The sequence below is a fragment of the Brachyhypopomus gauderio genome, chromosome 12 (genome assembly GCF_052324685.1).
Source record: "Brachyhypopomus gauderio isolate BG-103 chromosome 12, BGAUD_0.2, whole genome shotgun sequence".
NCBI lineage: Eukaryota > Metazoa > Chordata > Actinopteri > Gymnotiformes > Hypopomidae > Brachyhypopomus > Brachyhypopomus gauderio.
This window is the reverse complement of record NC_135222.1, coordinates 19,405,581-19,425,081: the sequence shown is the minus strand read 5'-3', so window position 1 is coordinate 19,425,081 and position 19,501 is coordinate 19,405,581. Positions and strand designations below refer to the sequence as shown.

The following is a 19,501-nucleotide window of genomic DNA, read 5'->3' as shown; positions in this document are numbered from 1 at the left end:
AAACCGAAGCGCTGCCCCGTGGGAAGCGGATGACATCATGACTGAAAGCAGTGGGGGGGTGGGGGGTGGGGGTTGGGGCGAATAGGACACGGTGTGTCCCGGAGACACAGCCCGTTTGTATCCCAGTCGGCTTGCCATATCTGATTACCTAACAACGCCCCCATACCACTCAACACCACCCTCCCCGCCCGCTGTTCGCCTACCCTGCCTGTACTCTCCTCAGCCCCGCTGAAAGACATCTCCACCAAAGCTGGCAAGAAAGATCAGGAACATTGTAACGCTGAAACCCGATGCTGACTGCTATAGAAGTGTTTATTCATCGGGGCCTGGGCTACGAGCCAATCAGGGCGCAATCACAATGGGTGAAGCTCCCAGGTCTGGTCCAATGAGGTGGCAGACCTGGCCTGGACTGGTGCTTACATCACAATGAGCAGTAATCAGGAGGTGCGTTGAGCTACGGGGTTCTTAAGTGTGAAATAATACGGTATCATTGCATGGCCTCACGCTCCTCTTTCAACCAAGCATTCTGGTTTTCAGGCCCGCACGCTGTGCGCTTTGGAGCCGATGGAAAAATGAAAGCCATCCTTGACCTCTGACCTGAGGGGAAAACCTACCCAATCATGATGACCTCATTATGAAGGGCCAGCCCTGACTCCTATTTTCCCACCTTTGATGTCAATCCATATATTTTCTCTCCTTCTTTAATGACAAAATGGCACCCATCCCACAGAGCCATCCTCTGATCGTTTTGATTTTCTACCAAGCTCGGAAGGTTCTGATTTCTAATTCCAATTCTGTTGATTCCTGGGAGCTGTTTCCAGGCAGTTCTGGCGTTAATCACAGACATGTGTCAGGACAGGAAGTGGAATAACAAACCAACCGGCCTACGTGTGGTCTGACTTGGGGCCATTCATCAGCTAATTTGAGGGGCCTTCGGACCGGCATCGTCAACAATTTGACCAGCCTAGAAAAGTCATACAAGGTGAGGTGTGTGTGTGTGTATGTGTGTGTGTGTTTTCGTGTGCCCCGACCCTTGGTGTCGTGGACAGCCGAAGCAGTGAATGTTTCGGCTGTGTAAGGTGTTAGCCAATGGGGCCGTTGCTCTACAGTCCCTGTGATCATGCCCCGAGTTCCACACAGTTTGAATGAAAACAGCGGCACATGGCATCCTTGCATGGTGAGAGGTCGCCTTCTTCCATCTCCCCCGTAAATCCGGACATAAACAACAGATCGGCTGCTTTCAATGCTCACGGTGTTACCCCTCTTTGGCTGCCCCTCCCCAACACACACACACACACACACACACCTTTTTTATGGGGGAGGCACTACACGCCCATGTCCATTAGCCGATGCATTAGCCGCGGTTATTAGCGCGTTGACGCCGAGAGTAGCGACGGCATCCTGTGACGCCCGCGCCGTCCGTTTCCACGGGGACGCTTCAGTGATGTGGTGGGAGTAACGAGGCCCCTGGACGGAGGGGGGGGGGGGGGGTTCGCCACGGCTCCTCGCCGTTACCGCGCCCGCTAGCGCGTGTGACTGCCGCGACCCAGAGGGGAGACAAAGGGCTTCCTCTGAGGCCAGAACACGCAACAGCGTGGCTTTCACATGCAAGGGCTCTCGGTGAAATTTAATACAAGGAGAGAGTTAATGTTACAGGGAGATGGGGAGAGAATAGGAGTGTGTGTGAGAGATAGATAGAGAGAGAAAATCTATGTTCATGTGCTAGTAATGACCTTTTCTGCTTGGAGCAACATTGCCCCCTGTAGGTGGATACTGGGACATAAATTTGGATACCTGTCCTGCTGGCCACAGAACGGCTTTGTTCAGTGCCTGTGGCCTCCAGCAAAGCCCTGTGAAGCCCTGTGTGTGTGTGTGTGCGTGTGTGAGTGTATGTGTTTGGGCCTTTGGGAGTGTATAGACTAACCACATTTAAAAGTACATTTGGCTTTTCAGAGAATTTCTTTTATTTCTTTCATGTCTGATAACCTAATGTGGGCCACAGGAAGCTTTGCCTTAAGCACATAAGCACTAGTGTTGTGTGTCGACGGCATCCACAGTTGGCCTGACCCCGTCTGTGGAGTACGGTGAGCAGCTCAGTACACTCCCCCTTCATCATTCAGGAGAAATGCTTAACTGAACCTGTAGCAGTGTCTTACTGGTACTGAACCGGTAGCAGTGTCTTACTGGTGCTGATCCAGTAGTAGTGCCTTAGTGGTGCTCACACTGAACCGCAGTGGCTCATGAACCATTTACCTCAACAGTCTGGCTCATTTAACCGCGACAGCCATTAAATAATCATGCATTCTTCCTCCAGTCCTCCAGGAACCATTATGAAATATTCATCTTTGTGCTACGTAAGTGATTTGTCAAAAAAACATGGGGGGGGGGGGGGGGGGGGGGGGGGGTGACTGTTGTTGCCTTAGTTACAAGGGCTTTGCTCTCACCAGAGACTGTCTGCCGTCGCCTTAGTTACGAGGGCTTTTCTCACACAAGAGACAGTCTGCGGTTGCCTTAGTTATGAGGGTGTCTCTCTAGTCAGAAACAGTCTGCAGTTGCCTTAGTTATGAGGGTGTCTCTCTAGTCAGAAACAGTCTGCAGGCCTCATAGTTACAGGGGCTTTTCTCTCGACAGAGATAGTCTTCAATTGCCTTAGTTACGAGGGCATCTCTCTCACCAGAGACAGTCTGCAGTCGCCTTAGTTACGAGGGCTTCACTCTCTTAGAACGAGGCCAGAGGGGGGGAGGGGGGGTGTCAATGTCATAGCCCTACTGTTTCCATAGAGACAGCGAGTCAATTATTAATGTCTTCATCCATTTTTTACATGCAGCCATTTAGAATCTGGGTCAGGCAGGGTCAAAGATCAAGCTGACATCATGACATTACATCGTGTGCTCGACCTGCACACTCGGACCATACAGGACGCTCCGACTTTAGCCAGTAAGCCACGATGTGCCTGAACACTGACGGTCTTTATCCAGCCCCGACAAACCAGCAGCCCACCACATGTACACGCAGACATTACTAATCGCCTGCTCACCTGACACCCGCCCACGTTGTGTTTTTATGTGTCTCCCCGTAGGAGCAAGCTGCTATATAAGACCAAGACGCCGCTTCACCTTACAAGAGGAGAACACCAGTTGTAGCCTCAGGGGTCACGTGGCCAGCGGCGGGGTTGGGGGTGGTGTGTGGGGTGTTGGGTGTTGAGGTTTGTGCGGACCAGCCGAGCGGCCTATCGGGAGACTGTTCCCAGCGTGGCGGGGGAGGACGGGGGGGTCTAGCGGGAGTGTAAATAGAGGAAACAGACACGCTGCGTCGAAGAACCGCAGACGACCCGCTCCCTTCAACGGCCCGAAAGCTCCACATCTGCTGCTGTCGTCTGGAACACAGGAAGACCTGGGAGGAGGTCACGCGGGCAGGAACTCAACCCGGTTCCCCCACGGCGCTCAAACGGGTCACGAGCTTGAATTCCACTCTTCTAATGTGAAAACCATAAACCAAGAAAATTCTCATACAAGAGCCTGACTGTACATGCTTCTCGTTGCCTTGCTAGCTCTCTGTTAGGGTTCACTAGACTGCTTCTCATTACGGGAGAGCACTGAATCAGCAGTCTGCGTTCCCGTGCAATTCGAGCTCTCCGACCTGAAAGAGCGGCGTGCATGTCAGTAGCGACAGCCCGCGGGGTGTGCTGACGTATCCAGACCAGAACGAGCCTTTTCTCTCTTCTTTTGCTCACACAGCCCGTAGGAAGTCACACGGCTGCACGCCCGTGATCTCCTCCCTCCTCTAGCACGTGGCGTGACATGTGGACGGCGTCGGCTACGCCCCGGTACAGCGGAGCAGCTCGGCGTTTCCCTCGGCTCCGTTCCTAAGGTCCGGGCCCACGCCTCACTCGACCCCAGTCACCGGCTGCGTAGCTCCGCCCTCTCACCCACTGGAGGGTCTCGATGCAAGGCAATGCATCTTGGGGGTGAGAGATACACAATTAAGAGTGCGTCTATTGGGCAGCCCGGTGGCCCGAGAGGCTCCAGAAGCAGAGAAGAAACAACTCTGATGAGAAGGAATGACTTGTCTGCTCACAGCTGAGACAAGCAAGAGATCAGGGGCATAATGAAAGAACCAGCACCCAGCCAGCCAGCACACGGCATCAGTAACCGCACCCACAGCCGCGCACTTAGCCACGGACTCCAACTCGACTGGAGTGCACAGGGATTTGCAGCCTCGATGATGAGGGAACTGAATCCTGATGGTAGTGCACATGGTGTTCAGTACTGGGTAAAGAAGCCTCGGCAGCTTGCCTGGGGGTCACAGCTAGTAATGGCTGGGCGCCTCTCGGTACGGTCGCATGCTCTGCTGGGTGCAATCTAGCAGAGGACAGATGGAAGGACGCTCAAAGCAACGAGCAGAGGAATTAGAGGCTGTCTCCAGTCAGACACTGTCACAATTCAGTTTCAAAAACACACACGCACGCACACAAAACCTCTGTCGGTGCCCGTATTTGAAGGATTGGCATTACTGTGTTGGCAGCCTGCTAATTATGGCACTGCATGAGCCCGGCTGGCACCAGACACAATTAAGTGTTTGTCTGCAGAGTGGCACACAGGGGGGGGGGGGGGGGGGGGGGGTTCTAGCAGGTTTTCCCCTCAGCTGTCAGAATGCTATTAGCTGCCCACACCCTCGCATAGCATAAACAAATGGAGCCGGGGGGCGCAGAGGAAGAACGCAGAAACATCTCTGATGTGTGTAACGCGTCCATCACGTATTATTAGAACTACAGACACAAACAAAATAGGGACACGGGGACCGTATGCGCCGTGAAATGGAAGCGCTGCGGGTCTGAGTGACTCTCTCGGACATTCACACATACTAATAAATGTGACCTATCATCGTCATAGCACCGGAGAAGCCTTCTGTGGGGCAATAAATATTTGGTTTTGATGCAAGAAATTGTGTGTTTTTGGATAAAGGAGCGTCTCGGTCGCTGCCTTCCGCCAACGGGAAGCAGGACGTGGGTTTTCAAACGGGCCTTTGTAAAAATCTGGCCCGACGCTGGCCTCACTGACTCGGGGAGTCTGGGTTTCAAAGCTCATCTGCTGTTGTAGTTTGCACTGGTGCGTTAAACCCTTCGCCATAACAGCCAGCCGCGTCTCACCACTGAGGGCGGCGGAGTTTTCCATCCCCAACAGCAACGCTGTAAACACCACTGGATCATTTTGAGCGAGGGGAGAGCTGACATGGCCTTTGAGATGCTGCTTCGTCAGCAGGCTCACTGCTGTAACACTGCAGATAACGGGAAAGCAGGCGGCCAACGTACTGCTTTGTTTGAATAGCTAAATTTAAGTGCCTACTGGGAAGTGACTTTATGCATATACGTAGAAAATACCAAACACTTCACATAATAGATGCCGTCCCTCACCTATACCATTCACATAAACATGCCAACTTCTCCACAAACAAACCAAATGAATCATGCAAACCAAATGAAACATTTCAGGAAAGCCTCCCCGAGGACACGCTACTGCTATACTTGTTAAACATAAATACCTTCCCAGGTACCGAGCCAAGCCATCAAGTGCCCAAGAGAAATGTTGATTTAATACAGCACGAGTCTTCCTGCATCCAGGTCATATTTGGCAGCTCAAGTGCGCCATCTGCGGGTCATTTTTATTTACTCACGCTCCCATTTTGTGGTGGAAACTTCACTTCTACAAAGCGAAAGATCTGCGCCACAAGTCATCGTGCCTGTGCAATAACCTCCGAGATGTGGCAACCCACGTACAAATGTATTTAGCACACATCTTGCGTCACTTCCACACCCTCAGCAGTACTTTATCTGTAGCACCGATCCAAAGAGCAAACGGTGTGTAAACAGAAGCGATCATTTGCTAATGAAATTGCATCTGCTTTGTTAATGCTGGTCATGACTTTCTAGACAAGGTGATACGAATTGTACTATAGAACTGCAAGGGTCTCCACGTTTTATATTAGATATTACCTGCCAAATATGTATACATAGCCATGGACAAGTACCAGCAGTAATAAAGAAAGCAAATTTAGTTACCCAGTGCTGTGCTCCTATTAATCACCGTAGCCCCGAATTGCCTTTCAATTTTCTTAGCCCTTCTGCTCCAATTCAATGCTGCCCTCTAGTGACTGACGAAACAAGTGACTAGTACAATTTATTACTTTGTTGATTAAAACATACAGGCACGAAATACACAATCCTTTAAAAAATCAACACTATATACAAAACAGTCTTAAATATGCCTAAAATGTAGGCTGGTAAAGGAAAGATTCTTTAAACACGTGTAACTTTTTTTCCAAAAAATCATTCCGGATGGTTCTTATCGTGATGATTCAGTGGCGTTTTCACAATGTCCAAACATTTCCTGAGACGCGTATGTCATGTAGAGGAACCCATCCTCGTCTTTGTGGTCGTTGTACACCTGTGCCAGGGTCAGCGACATGCTAGCGATGCCCGTGTTGTCGATGAGCAAATAGAAGGCTTGGCTGGGCATGAGGGTCATTCGGTTTCTGAAGGGCAAGAATAAAAAACGACAGTTTGTAAATGGGGTAGATAGGCAAATGCTTCCATTTTAGTGATGTTGCAAAGACGTAGCAAACAAATACTTAAACTTGGACAACACTTACGAAAAAAAAATGAACGTACCTAATGATGGTAACGAACTGGGTCATGGTGAGTTCTTGTGGAACAAGAAACTTTGTTTTATCCAAGGGTGGGAGATATTTTTCCCGATGGTATCGTTCAATTATCACCTAGAAGATAACGAGTTGTTTAAGCACAAATAATACTTTAACCAAAACACCAGCTTCTATCGTTCTAGATCTCACCGGAACTTTAGTAGGAAACTTGGTTCGGATTCCTGCCACCTCTTGTTTTCGCAATGCTGTTCATAAAAAAACATGTCGTTAGAAGGATGTCACAGAGTCTTACATTGTGCTACGTGATGATCTACTACAACCTTTAGCCTACATAAAAGCGAAAACAGTTTTACCAAAACTTTTCCTCTGTTTGAAAGGCTTGGGATGTTTGGGTTTCTCAAATGGAGCCATAGCGAGATTTTCTCTCCTCAGCGAGTTTCCCACGGCCTCTGACCTGCTTACACTAATTGCTCATGAAGCCCACCTAACCCAAATTAAATAGTGCAAGTTGTGGTGACGTATGACGGCCACCGGCGGCCTGATCCAACCCATAGGCCTACTGCCTTTCCACTCCTTCCAGAGTGAGGAGGTTCGTCGAACCTCTTTTAGCAATAACCTCTTTTATCTGTCAAAAAGATTTTTCAAACCTGCTAATCAAAAGGCATTTTATTTGTCTTACTGTCTAAAGTGTAATGTTTCTTAATCAGTACATCAGGCCTTAAATTAAAGTCACAATGAAAGATTCGTTGAAACTGAACTTAAAATGTGTTTGAATTTTGGTATGTGGTATTGGTTAAAAAAAAAAAAAATCATAGGCCTGTTGAAACTAAACCACAAGTCCCATCATGCGTAGCGAGCAGCTCTCAATGCATTCGTATCCGATTGGTTGTTTACGATCGGAGTTGTTTTGTTGTAGCCAACCAGAGTGGAGCGTGTTGACGGGGCCCTCCGCTCCGTCTGTGGGCGTGAGCTCGCCGCTAACGTCACGAAATAACAACCGATTACTCGTTTTGAATTTACTTGCCCAGTAGAGAGAGCTGTCGGTAGGCCAGTTGTTTGTTTTCCCCCCTGTCCTCCTCCTCCTCCTCTTCGAGTAGTGAAGCGGATATTGTAACTCGTTAAACAGCGGCGTCAAAGCGGAGCCATCCGACGAAGCGTCGTGCCAGTCTGGGCGAGCGGAGCGCACATTCCTGGCCTGGCCATGGACGAGCAGGCCGGCCCCGGCGTGTTCTTCAACAACAACTCCGTGTTGCCCGCGGGCGTGAAGGCGCCGCAGCCGGGCGACGTCGGAGGCGGAGAAGCCGCCAGGGCGCAATACAGTATCCCGGGGATCCTGCACTTTCTGCAGCACGAATGGGCCCGTTTCGAGGTGGAACGAGCGCAGTGGGAAGTGGATCGGGCCGAGCTGCAGGTACACACACACACACACACGGATATATATTTGATGGTGGTTTTCGGGTGTGTTTTATGCGGTGCTCCACTCGGAGAGGCGACACTTTCTCCGCCTGGTTGTCACAGCTCACTGGTGCCTCCGTACAGTCACGCAGCTGGATGGGGGAGACGTTCAGCTGGGTGAGCTTTGCGAAATTTCCGCCGGCCGCGGCGTGGAAGTAGCTCAACTTTTTCTTCATTTAGGGGCCTGTTCGCCGTCCTTGGCTCTCCGAAGGAGGTTCTGTGAGCCGGGGAAGAGTCCCGGGTGAGATTCGGGTGAGACCCGGATTGGTCTAGCCGAGCTCCGCGCTGTGTGCGACGGGTCTGTGCAGGAATTCCAAAAATGTCCCCGGCTCGCTAACTGTGTCGGGCTCGTAACTCACACAACCGGTTCGTGATCCGTACCTGTCGTGACACAATTGGGATTTTTTTCCGAAGGAATACGAGTCGAGGTCGAATTCTTTGTCTCCGTGGCTTTATTTGTATTTATTTTCCACGGTTTTACTAAGATGTGCTGCAGATTGAGGTGGGTTTGTAAGCAACTAGATATGAAACACCAAAGCAGACGTGTGACACCAGTGATGCACACCGACCCACTGTGTGTTTCGGCTTGAATACCATTCAATACACTGAATACATTCAGCTGCAATAAAGATGCATAACATGAACAGTGTATTAATTATTTTGGTTAACCAGGCTGACGATTTGATACCTCCGCTATACCCTTTCAGCACGCAGTCACAGACCTTGACAGGGGGCATATAAGGATATTGGTTAAAATGGTCAACAAACACCTTTTATGTCCCAGTCTAACAGCACCGTATTCTTCCTAGACAGCTGCGCGTCTCACAGTGTCCGTGCCATTTGAGATACTCTGGCCTTTAGATACTCTGGTACAAAGACCAGTGATACATTCGAGTCTTACATTACTGGTGTGATGCCCTTTTAAGTCTTTGTGCATCACTAACTCTGGAAAAAGAAGTTTACAAACCAATGCTTATTACATCTACATGCACTCAAAAGCAGGGGTGCAGCATTAGCTGATGGAGAGGAGACTACGTTTGACTGCTGGACTGGGCAAAGGAGACGCCAGGTTTGGTAAAGGAGGCCGTGGCGGTGGGAGAGGGCCTGGCCGGTGTCTTCCTCTCGGCCTGCGGCTACCAGCGTTTCTCCCGCCTTTCAGCGGAGCAGCCAGAGCGTCTCTGATACAGCGTGGGAAAGAGAATAGGATTAAGGATTAACGCCCCTGTGGATTAGATGCCTTTGACACGGGGATCGTTTAGTTTTTTTGTTTTCCTTTATTGCTTCAACTAAGATGACATTTAAAGGGTCACCTGCATCTACAGATGGACACCATGTAGTATAATTTCCCAAATGTTCAGTTAGGTAACTCGCACACCTGACCTGGTTTGGAATTTCCTTCAACAAAAGTGGTGAACAGGTAGAGACGTCACGTGGACTCAAGTCTGCACTCAGCCACTCGGTTAACATCTCGCACGACTGCTTTTCCCAGCCAGAGAGTCGTTTGTCTTCTCACAGGATAGTGGTAATCATAATCTGTTAAATAATATATTGGCAGCTCGTTGTGTAAATACTGATTGATTATTAAGCCCGGAGGCTTTTAGGAAACTGGTTCTGTGGTCTGTGGTGCCCGCACACTTATGACATTTGAGCATTTGCTGCTTGTGTCTCGCACCTGGGGGTTTCAGGGTTAGCCAGTGTTAGCTGGGATTTACAAGCTCATCTCCATGGTGACTCATTCTTCTGCACTGCATAGCTTTCTCTCTCACTCCCTGGTTTCTCTCTCTCTCTCTCTCTCTCTCTCTCTCTCTCTCTCTCTCTGTATATCTTGCATCTAAATATATAAATGAGGAAATATAGGGATAAGGGATTAGGGAAGGAGGAAATGTTTCAGCCATACTGGTTTTAGTACTGCAACACTGGGTCTGGTCCCTCCAGCAGGTTTGGTTCTCCACGCACCGTGGCTGTCGGCTAAGCGGCGGCTCCTGCCTTAGCCGGTCCCTGCCGCGCCTCGAGACGGGCCTGTCGGAGGCAGTGAGGCAGTCCTGCGGGAGGAGTGTGGGCTTGTGGCTACGTCACATAACTATTGCTGAATATCCCCCCATTAATTCAGCTTGGCATCTTTTCATCCGTGTGCCCCTCTCTCTCACTCACTCACTCACTCACTCTCTCCCTGTACTTTTAAAGTGATTTTAATATTACAGGACAAACGTGTTGCTATATACAGCAATGAAGATCAGTCTTGAGGTGTATTAATTACACTGGTTAACCCTTGACGTAACGTAGTTAAAGAACGATGTGACCTGGTTTAAGGTTACAGAACACGAGAGTGCCTGATTCTCCGTTCCACCCACCGAGCGTTCGTGCGGAGCGTCGGGGAGCGCTCAGCCTGCTTTCGGCAGAATCAAAATTGCTGTTTGCTCGAGGGCCCATTTGCATATCATGTTTAGCAACATCAGTAGGCAACAAAGACGAGTATCGATCAGCGATCTCCAAACTGTAAGGATCAATACACTGCGCAGATGTGAATATGTTCTCTTACACTGGAATGTGAGAGAAAGAGAGGCCTGTGTGTGTGTGTGTGTGTGTACCTGTTTTGACTGTGCTGGTGATGTCAGGAGGGCCTCTCTCCATCAGAGCAGCACACTGTGTGCCAGCCTGCGTCTCCTGTCATAAGTAACCCTGGCTGCTCTCTCTGTCTCTCTCCCTCACCCCTTCACTGTCAGAACGTTTGCTCCACATGTGTCTTTATTTGCCCCTTTACTGCATACTCTGCTTTGGCGAACAAGTGTGTGTGTGTGTGTGTGTGTGTGTGTGTGTGTGTGTGTGTGTGTGTGTGTGTGTGTGTGTGTGGAGTCCTGCTCTACCTCCACCGCCCACACGGCGGTTCCTCCCCGCCCCGCCCTTGGCTCAGCCAGCGTTCTCAGACAGGATCACGTGAACAGAAGGGAACCTTTCCTCCAGTGCAAGTCGCTACTTGTATTCGCTCCTGTTTACACGGCTGTAAAGAGGAGTAGTGAAGGCGTAGTGTTTCCACTCCTGCTGTAGCTCTGGGCAGCCAGCTGGGGTTCCACATGTAGATGTTTGGCGGTGGGTAGTCCTGCTCTAACCTGAACTGGACCAGACTGACCGCTTGTGCAGTAGTACTTTGATCCACCAATTAGCCAAAGGTCAGCGTCTCCAGATTTACTTCCCAGAGGTGGTCTTTTATAGCGCCACGTCCACGGTTGAACGAATCGGTCTGAGCAGGCGTGTCAAACTTTGTGAGGCTCAGAGAAGGACCACCACTGAAGAGGAGGGTCAGCCATGTTTCACGTGCCTGTGCGTGCGTGCATATTTTGTATTGGTGTGCATTTTTTTTACATGTGTGTTTCTGTGAGAGAGAGAGAAGCAGACAAGGAGATTATCGTTTACATCAGAGATGGTTCAGGCAGGGGACCCATGGAAGCAGCAGAAAGCCACAGCTCGGTTACAGTATCAGGTTCCCCTCCAGTGGTGGAGATGAGGAGAACCACAGCTCGGTTACAGTATCAGGTTCCCCTCCAGTGGTGGAGATGAGGAGAACCACAGCCCAGTTACAGTATCAGGTTCCCCTCCAGTGGTGGAGATGAGGAGAACCACAGCCCAGTTACAGTATCAGGTTCCCCTCCAGTGGTGGAGATGAGGAGAACCACAGCCCAGTTAGTGTATCAGGTTCACCTCCAGTGGTGGAGATGAGGAGAACCACAGCCCAGTTACTGTATCAGGTTCACCTCCAGTGTGGTGGAGATGAGGAGAACCACAGCCCAGTTACTGTATCAGGTTCACCTCCAGTGTGGTGGAGATGAGGAGAACCACAGCCCAGTTACTGTATCAGGTTCACCTCCAGTGTGGTGGAGATGAGGAGAACCACAGCCCAGTTACTGTATCAGGTTCACCTCCAGTGTGGTGGAGATGAGGAGAACCACAGCCCAGTTACTCTTATCAGGTTCACCTCCAGTGGTGGAGATGAGGAGAACCACAGCCCAGTTACTCTATCAGGTTCACCTCCAGTGGTGGAGATGAGGAGAACCACAGCCCAGTTACTGTATCAGGTTCCCCTCCAGTGGTGGAGATGAGGAGAACCACAGCCCAGTTACTCTATCAGGTTCACCTCCAGTGGTGGAGATGAGGAGAACCACAGCCCAGTTACTGTATCAGGTTCCCCTCCAGTGGTGGAGATGAGGAGAACCACAGCCCAGTTACTGTATCAGGTTCCCCTCCAGTGGTGGAGATGAGGAGAACCACAGCCCAGTTACTGTATCAGGTTCCCCTCCAGTGGTGGAGATGAGGAGAACCACAGCCCAGTTAGTGTATCAGGTTCACCTCCACTGTGGTGGAGATGGGCAGTCAGGCATCCTCTGGTATCACTGCAGCTGGGTGGCTGTGTTTTCTTCACCTTAGCTCACGGAACTTCATTCAGTCGATCAATATCACTCGTCGGTGAGCTTAAAATAGCATTGGGTTCTGTAATCCTACAGTAACCAAGCTCATTCCCAGCAGCAGTGACTTTATGGCGTGTTCCCTTTGATTTCGGCTTTATTAGCGGTTAGCTCTCAGGACTTAGCCGTCTTAACACCTTAAGCCGTCTCGTGGTGGTTCTAGGAGGAATGTCGCCAAGAGTGCAGCGTTTCTCATAAAACTCTGCGTACTCCGATCACTCTCCACACGACGTGAGTTCCCACGGTCTCTTCTCATCTCTCATAATCTCCCCTTTGACTCCCTCCATCTCCACCTGTCTCTCCTGTCTCCGGCCTCCGCTCAGACGCCTGGAGTCCGTGTAAAGGGTGTAGTTGAGCGGACGGACGTGGGAAGATGTGCTGTAGGTGAGATGTGGAGTGGGTGGGGCAGTTAGGACCTGTTGTTTGGGCTGCGTAGGCAGGGGTGTTTTGCGGAATTGTTTTCGTATTTCCCGTTTGTTAGCTCAATCCTAATCTGGCCCCAGGCAGAGGGGCATGCCATCGCAGCACCGCCTCTGATATTTCCGTATTTCCATGCACTCAAACCTGCCTTCACACCCCAACACCAAGCTGTGCTGCTTAGAAGTCACTGGCAGTGCTTCACACCTATGTAAGAATAATCCCCCACCAACGTCCTCGCTGAGAGCATCCAAGCCTCCGTGTACCTGGCGAGCTTCCCTCCAACATCTCTCTCCGCCGCTGGGGCAGAATCCACGTGGGCGCCGTCTTAAATGGTGTGATTCACCATTTGAATTTCCAAACGGTCCGTGAGGCGGTAGCGTTCCCTCCAGATGCCCGAGGGGTTTTTGTCACATGTTCGGAACGAGGACGCACGTAGAGTCCATACATCCATACATACATGATTCTCTATTAACTAACACCCTATGTGGTGCACCCTATGTAGTGCACCCTATGTAGTGCGCTCTCTAAGCTATAAAGCATTAGCTGGCGTCCTGCGTGGGTTGCTATGTAGGGTGTAAAAGCCTTCAAGCATCCCCCAGAGAGGAGCGTTATTTCTCCTCCTCGTGTCATTGCTGCATGTTTTTCCGTGCTGCTGTCACCCACTGCTTGCTTGTTAGTGGTCTGGGCTCTGGGTTCCTGCAGCGCTGCTTTGCAACAGTGTCTACAATGAGAAGCCAGATGAAAACCAATTCGACCAATTCTCACACATTTTTCCAAATCGGTCGTCTTCACGAAATTCTGAAGTGTTCGACCTCTTAAATCCTGCCCCCTCCCCCACTGGGGTGATCATCACGCCTTCGGTAATTGAGTTTCGAGGGCCGAGGTGATGACCTCATCCAGCCTGGCGTCTCCGTGGAGTCTGTAGACTCTGTCCCAGAGGCCTGAAAGTGGCATCGGCAGAGGACGCAGAGCAGAGCTTCATATCCGCCCGTTTGCTCTGGAGGTTCTTCTCCCAGGATCCCAGGATACACATCCAGATAACTAGTATGGTACTAGTAGCTTTTCCATCCTAAGCTTTTCTGTAAAAGCCCATCGGAATACACCCCCACGGCACGTTAAGAGGTCTTCTACCCATCATGCCACTGAATGGAAACCTTTTTGAACGATGTTTTTGAAGGCACATACTGGCATGCTTCCACGTCCTTCTGCCATTCCACCCGAGAAGATATTGGCAGGTGACCCGCCAATGACCCGTTCCTAGTGGTGTTGCTGTTTTAACTGAGCGAGTTGTTTGTGGTCCAGCCACCACCCACAGGCGCGCAGAGCCGAGGTTCTTGTCCCGCCCCTGTGCTACGGACGCACTCCTCCGTCGAGCCGCAACGGGTCCCTGCCTGAGGGTTCTTCCTGCAGGTTCAAGCTTGTCCCACTGTTCTGAGGTCAGTCGTGGGCTCTTCGCTGGTTGCCTCGCTCAGCTGATTATCGGCGAGGATTTCCGGAGCAGAGAGAGCGAGGGTTCTCCCTGGACCTCCGTCTCGGACCTGCTCTAGGGCGTTTGACAGATTTATGGCGGGGATGTTCTCTGCTTCCCCCAGAGAAACTGCTGTTGTCGGATCATAAATCACTCAAGTGATGCGGAGTTTTGTTTTGAAAGATATTTTTCTTGCACTCACATTCTTTCTCTCTCTTTCACAGACACATACATACACTTGTGTGGATTCTCTCTCTCTCTCTCTCTTTCTCTGCAATAGCAGTCTAGCGTGAGGCGTTCAGGTCAGGCACTAGCACACATGTGCGTGAGACATTCCATGTGGGCAGTGACCGACTAAAAGTGTGGCGCCTGCCCAGGCCGCAACATCCCCTCCGGCAGGGACGGGCCCTCTGACTTCAGGGGTCCGTGTCGTCCGTCGGGCGTGCCCTGTGGCGATCGGCGAAGCACGACCCAGCCTCTCCTGCGTGCTCAGAGCTGCGTGTCTGAGCGCTTCCTCCGCTCTACGCAAGCACTTCCGCGAGAGCAAAGATACGAGCAAACGTCAACGTGCAGCTGCTGACTTGCTCTGAGCCGCGCGGGTGTAATCGGGGGCTCATTACCCCAAGAGCTTCCTTCCTGCCCCCCCACCACACGCACGCGAGCACACACGCACACACTCGGGCCTTTGCTCTATACACAGAGAGAACTGTGCCTCTATGCAATAAGACACGCCGCTCTCCGTGACAGACCTGTCAGAGACCGTCTCAAGGTGAAGTGTGTGGGTTTGGAGCTACGTCACCGAGCTATTCCTGACCTCCCCTACGCCTCCACCCACTTCTGCTTCGTGTCTCCCGTTCTCTACTCCTCTCCTTCCTCTCTCGTCGGTGGAAAAAGACCATGTTGTCCTCTGGCACTTCCCGTGGAGGCTTTGGTAGGCCTCTCGCACAGACAAAAGCGAAAATGAGCTCGTCCTCTCTCGGGAGCAGCCACGGAGCTTGAAGTCCCAGAGGAGAATTTAAACCGGCTCTCCCGGATTCTCCGTGGCCTGCACAGCCGCTGCCTGCAAGGAAACGGCACGAGAAGCACTCAGAGTGCTGAGCGACGGTATTATTGAGGGCACCTAAACGGCTCCCCGGCTGTCTGAAGGAGACGCGAGTGCGATTTAGCGGGTAATTTCCTCGGTGAGGGAGTGGAGCGCGGCGGTGTTTGCGTTTGCTGTTTTCTCGCCGCCGAGCGTCAGGGAGCCACTCTGAGTCATCAGCACAGGCCACATTCCAGGGCTTTTCCTCGCCGCCGTGCAGAGGACGCGTGTCCGCAAACTGCCCATCAGGCTGCAGAAGCAGAGGAAAATGGGAAGGGTCACACGCACACGCCTCTTTTAACGGGTTGTGTGTGTGTGTGTGGGGGGGGGGGGGGGTAACCTTGTTGACCCTGTGTCACACGTGATCTGTTCCTCCACATACCCTCACCTTTATAATCACTGAATTTTGCTTCTGTCAAACTTTTTTTCATGTCCTCGTCATAGATGTCGTCTTGGACAAAGAGCACCAGACTCGGCGCCGTGCTAGCATGTTTGGCGCGGGAGAAGCCGTGCTAGCATGTTTGGCGCGGGAGAAGCCGTGCTAGCATGTTTGGCGCGGGAGAAGCCGTGCTAGCATGTTTGGCGCAGGAGAAGCCGTGCTAGCATGTTTGGCGCGGGAGAAGCCGTGCTAGCATGTTTTGCGCGGGAGAAACCGTGCTAGCATGTTTGGCGCGGGAGAAGCCGTGCTAGCATGTTTTGCGCGGGAGAAACCGTGCTAGCATGTTTGGCGCGGGAGAAGCCGTGCTAGCATGTTTGGCGCGGGAGAAGCCGTGCTAGCATGTTTGGCGCGGGAGAAGCCGTGCTAGCATGTTTGCGTGTGTGTGTTGCCGTGAATATTTCCGATGGAAACTCCGAGCTTCCTGCTTGCACCACATGCTGTGTTGGCGGAGAGCTTCGCCAAACACACCCCCGTTCTTTTAATAGAACTCTGCGGGCTTAAAATGGGAAATGGAGTGAGTGATAATCAATTGGGTTACCCAGTTTCCCTCTGCATTTAGGTCACACCCCCTCCACATCGGCGATTCCTCCCCCCGTTTCAGCCTCTTTCTCCCTGGTCATTGTGGAGGGGGGGTCAACTGACCTTCCACGACCCCAGCTGGGTCCTGCAGCGTTAATGGGCCGCCCTGCAGGTCGTCTGCAGCGGCCACGCGTCACGCCTGCCTTCAAACTGAGAGTTTGCCGAGGGAGTGTGGTATTTGCCCTCGCTGGCACTGTACCAGCTGCCTCTGCAACCCTGCATACGGGCATGACCATGCTGCCCATGCTTGCAATGCAGAGGGCAAGGTTTAAAGGTCGTGACCTTCCTCTGGAGCGTGACGTGTTCTACTCAAAAGGTCCTGCGTCTAGAGGAACAGCAACAAATATGCATAGGACTTGTATTAACATGGATGGATAATATGAGGTAATAACCAATTAATGCCCACAGTTGTGTGTGAGGCGTCGGTGAGGAACACATTATCCTCCTGCTGTCTCCTCACCAGCGTACATGATGAACCAAACAGAGTTTGTAGCGTAAAGGATGCGTAAGGAAAGCGTAAAAGCTACAAAACTTTCACGTAATGGCGTAACGGTAGCATGAAGGCTACATAACAGCAGTTAGTGTCTGAAAAGAGAATCTCTGTACCTCTAGCCTACAGATGGCAGGGTGCTGTATATGCCAGAGCTCAGTGAAAGCATTTTGCGCGTGTACACACACACACACACACACACACAAGTCTGGGTGAGCCCATGGGTGTGGTTGTTTGTGTTTGCTGGTAGCTTTATGGGTGTGCTAAATCTGATTAATCCTGATCCCTCTTTGTTTGGGCACTAATTCAACCCAACACATAGGCAGCCATTAAACAGCAGATGGGCCCTTTGTCCAAGATGCTGTGGACAGAGTCCAGAAGCCACACAACGTCCATAAACGAGCATTGAGGAGCTGAGAGGAAAACACTGGCTGTCCTGGCCTTTCTGTGGCCTAGCGAGTTGACCTTTAGAGGAGCGTGTAGCTGCGTCCGCTGTGGAACACGAGTGAGGCTGGCGGCTCTAATCTGGCGTAACTTTTCTGGCACGAGTCTTGTTGCACACTCTGTCCTCGTTGCTAATACCAACCCAGAGCATCGGGAGGTGGAGTGTGGCTGCCTGCACCCAGACTGCTGTTCACCCCAGACGTGCGTCACTCCTGGAAGATGGTAGAATGCTTTGAGAACCTGAGAACTCATGAGGTGTGTGTGTGTGTGTGTGTGTGTGTGTGTGTGTGTGTGTGTGTGTGTGTGTGTGTGTCAGGCTCAGATTGCCTTCCTGCAGGGGGAGAGGAAGGGTCAGGAGAACCTGAAGAAAGATCTGGTGAGGAGGATAAAGATGCTGGAGTACGCTTTGAAGCAGGAGAGGTGAGACCCCGCCCACCCAGTACCCGCCCACACCACAATACCCCACACCACCACCCAGTACCCGCCCACACCACAATACCCCACACCACCACCCAGTACCCGCCCACGCCACCACTCGGTACCTGCCCACACCACAATACCCCACACCACCACCCAGTACCCGCCCACACCACCACCCACACCACCACCACCCAGTACCCGCCCACACCACAATACCCCACAGCACCACCCAGTACCCACCCACCACACCACCACCCACACCAAACCACCACTCACACCACACCCAGCACTCACCACACCACCCAGTACCCGCTCACACCACCACCCAGTACCCGCCCACACCACCCATCCAACACCCATCCACACCACACCACCACCCATGCCAACATCTCCTACAACCCCACCCATCCCAACACCACCCAACCACCATCAGCCCTCATTATAACACTTTTCCCTGTACACAAAGAATGCTTTCAATTTCATGAGCATAATTTCCACTTTACATTTTCCTTTGATTGAGCGCTTTTTGACTTGGTCATTTATCATACGTTCTCAGTGTGTTCCTCTTGCATTCTCTCTCTAGCACCTCTAAAATCTCATTGAAACTCTCTCTGCCTCTGTTGCTTTCTCCATCTCACGATTGTGTCTCTGCCTCTCTCTTTCTCTCTCTCTCTCTTTCTCTCTCTCTCCTCTCCCACTCTTAGCAACCTTTGTCTTTTCCTCCCTTCCATTTCTTTCTATATTTGTCTCTCTTTCTCTTTCTCCCTCTCTCTCCCCCTCCATCTCTCTCCATCTGTCTAACACTGTTGTAGCAGATTATGAGTCATTCTTGGTCCCAGGTCAGGCTGAAGTGGTGTAGGACCAGGGTCCATGGTGAGGCTTTTAACCACAGAAACCCACCTGCTGCAGCAAAGGACCCGTCGTTTGAGCTGCTGCGAATACTCCTGCTTTGGTCTTGCGTCTCTGCCCTCTCCTTCCTCTTGGGTTCCCGCCCTTTCCCAGAGCGGCTCGGCAGATGCCAGACGCGGTTACCCTCTTGCTTGTGCTGCGTTTGGTCCGTTTGCCGAGACTGTGGTGTCGGCCATGCCGCCCAGGGCGTGTGGGCATCTCGCCCGTCCCGCCCTGTCTACCGGAGCTGTGCGGACCGCGGTCATGTGACCAGGCTGCTCATGTGATGAGCAGCACTCTTCAATCCTCCAGCACAGCGTGCACAATTTATAGAATCAATCAGCAAAGCGTCCTAGACGGTGTCAGAGTGCCAAGTGGGCGTTCTGCTGTAGCCTTGGCAACAGCGCCACTAAAACCTTCTCTGTTTTTAGGGCGAAGTACCACAAGCTGAAGTACGGCACCGAGCTGCTGCAGGGAGACATGAAGCCGCCGAGCTATGACTCAGGTAGGTCAAAGCCCGTCTGAGTGCCAAACGGAGAGTTTTGCGTGGGTTGCGCAAGGAATGCTGAAAGATAAGAGGGTGTGGCCTGTGTGGTGCTGATGACCTTTGCCCCCTTCCCCTCCCTTCCAGACGATGGGAACGAGAACGAGGCGCTTCCTGAGCCGCCCAACAGTCAGCTCAGCTGGAAGCAGGGAAGAC

At 51.7% G+C, this 19,501-nt stretch overlaps 2 protein-coding genes across 2 annotated transcripts in view; one reads left to right on the top strand and one right to left on the bottom strand.

The window, feature by feature from the left end:
- Positions 1-6,163: 6,163 nt before the first annotated feature.
- map1lc3c (microtubule-associated protein 1 light chain 3 gamma) lies at positions 6,164-7,202 on the bottom strand. The gene is made up of 4 exons (XM_077023593.1): positions 7,014-7,202; positions 6,850-6,905; positions 6,668-6,774; positions 6,164-6,531 (listed from the first exon to the last, which is right to left on the bottom strand). Exons 1-4 carry the CDS (start codon positions 7,069-7,071, stop codon positions 6,342-6,344), a joined length of 411 nt encoding a protein of 136 aa, XP_076879708.1. The 5' UTR covers positions 7,072-7,202; the 3' UTR covers positions 6,164-6,341.
- Positions 7,203-7,636: 434 nt separating this feature from the next.
- strn (striatin, calmodulin binding protein) overlaps positions 7,637-19,501 on the top strand; it is a 25,650-nt gene continuing 13,785 nt past the window's right edge. Inside the window, exons 1-4 of the mRNA XM_077023592.1 lie at positions 7,637-8,071; positions 17,810-17,913; positions 19,233-19,306; positions 19,433-19,501. The exon at positions 19,433-19,501 is cut by the window's right edge and continues 13 nt beyond it. Of these exons, the coding sequence (XP_076879707.1) occupies positions 7,862-8,071; positions 17,810-17,913; positions 19,233-19,306; positions 19,433-19,501 (457 nt within the window). The 5' untranslated portion in view covers positions 7,637-7,861. The remainder of the gene's footprint in view (positions 8,072-17,809; positions 17,914-19,232; positions 19,307-19,432) is intronic.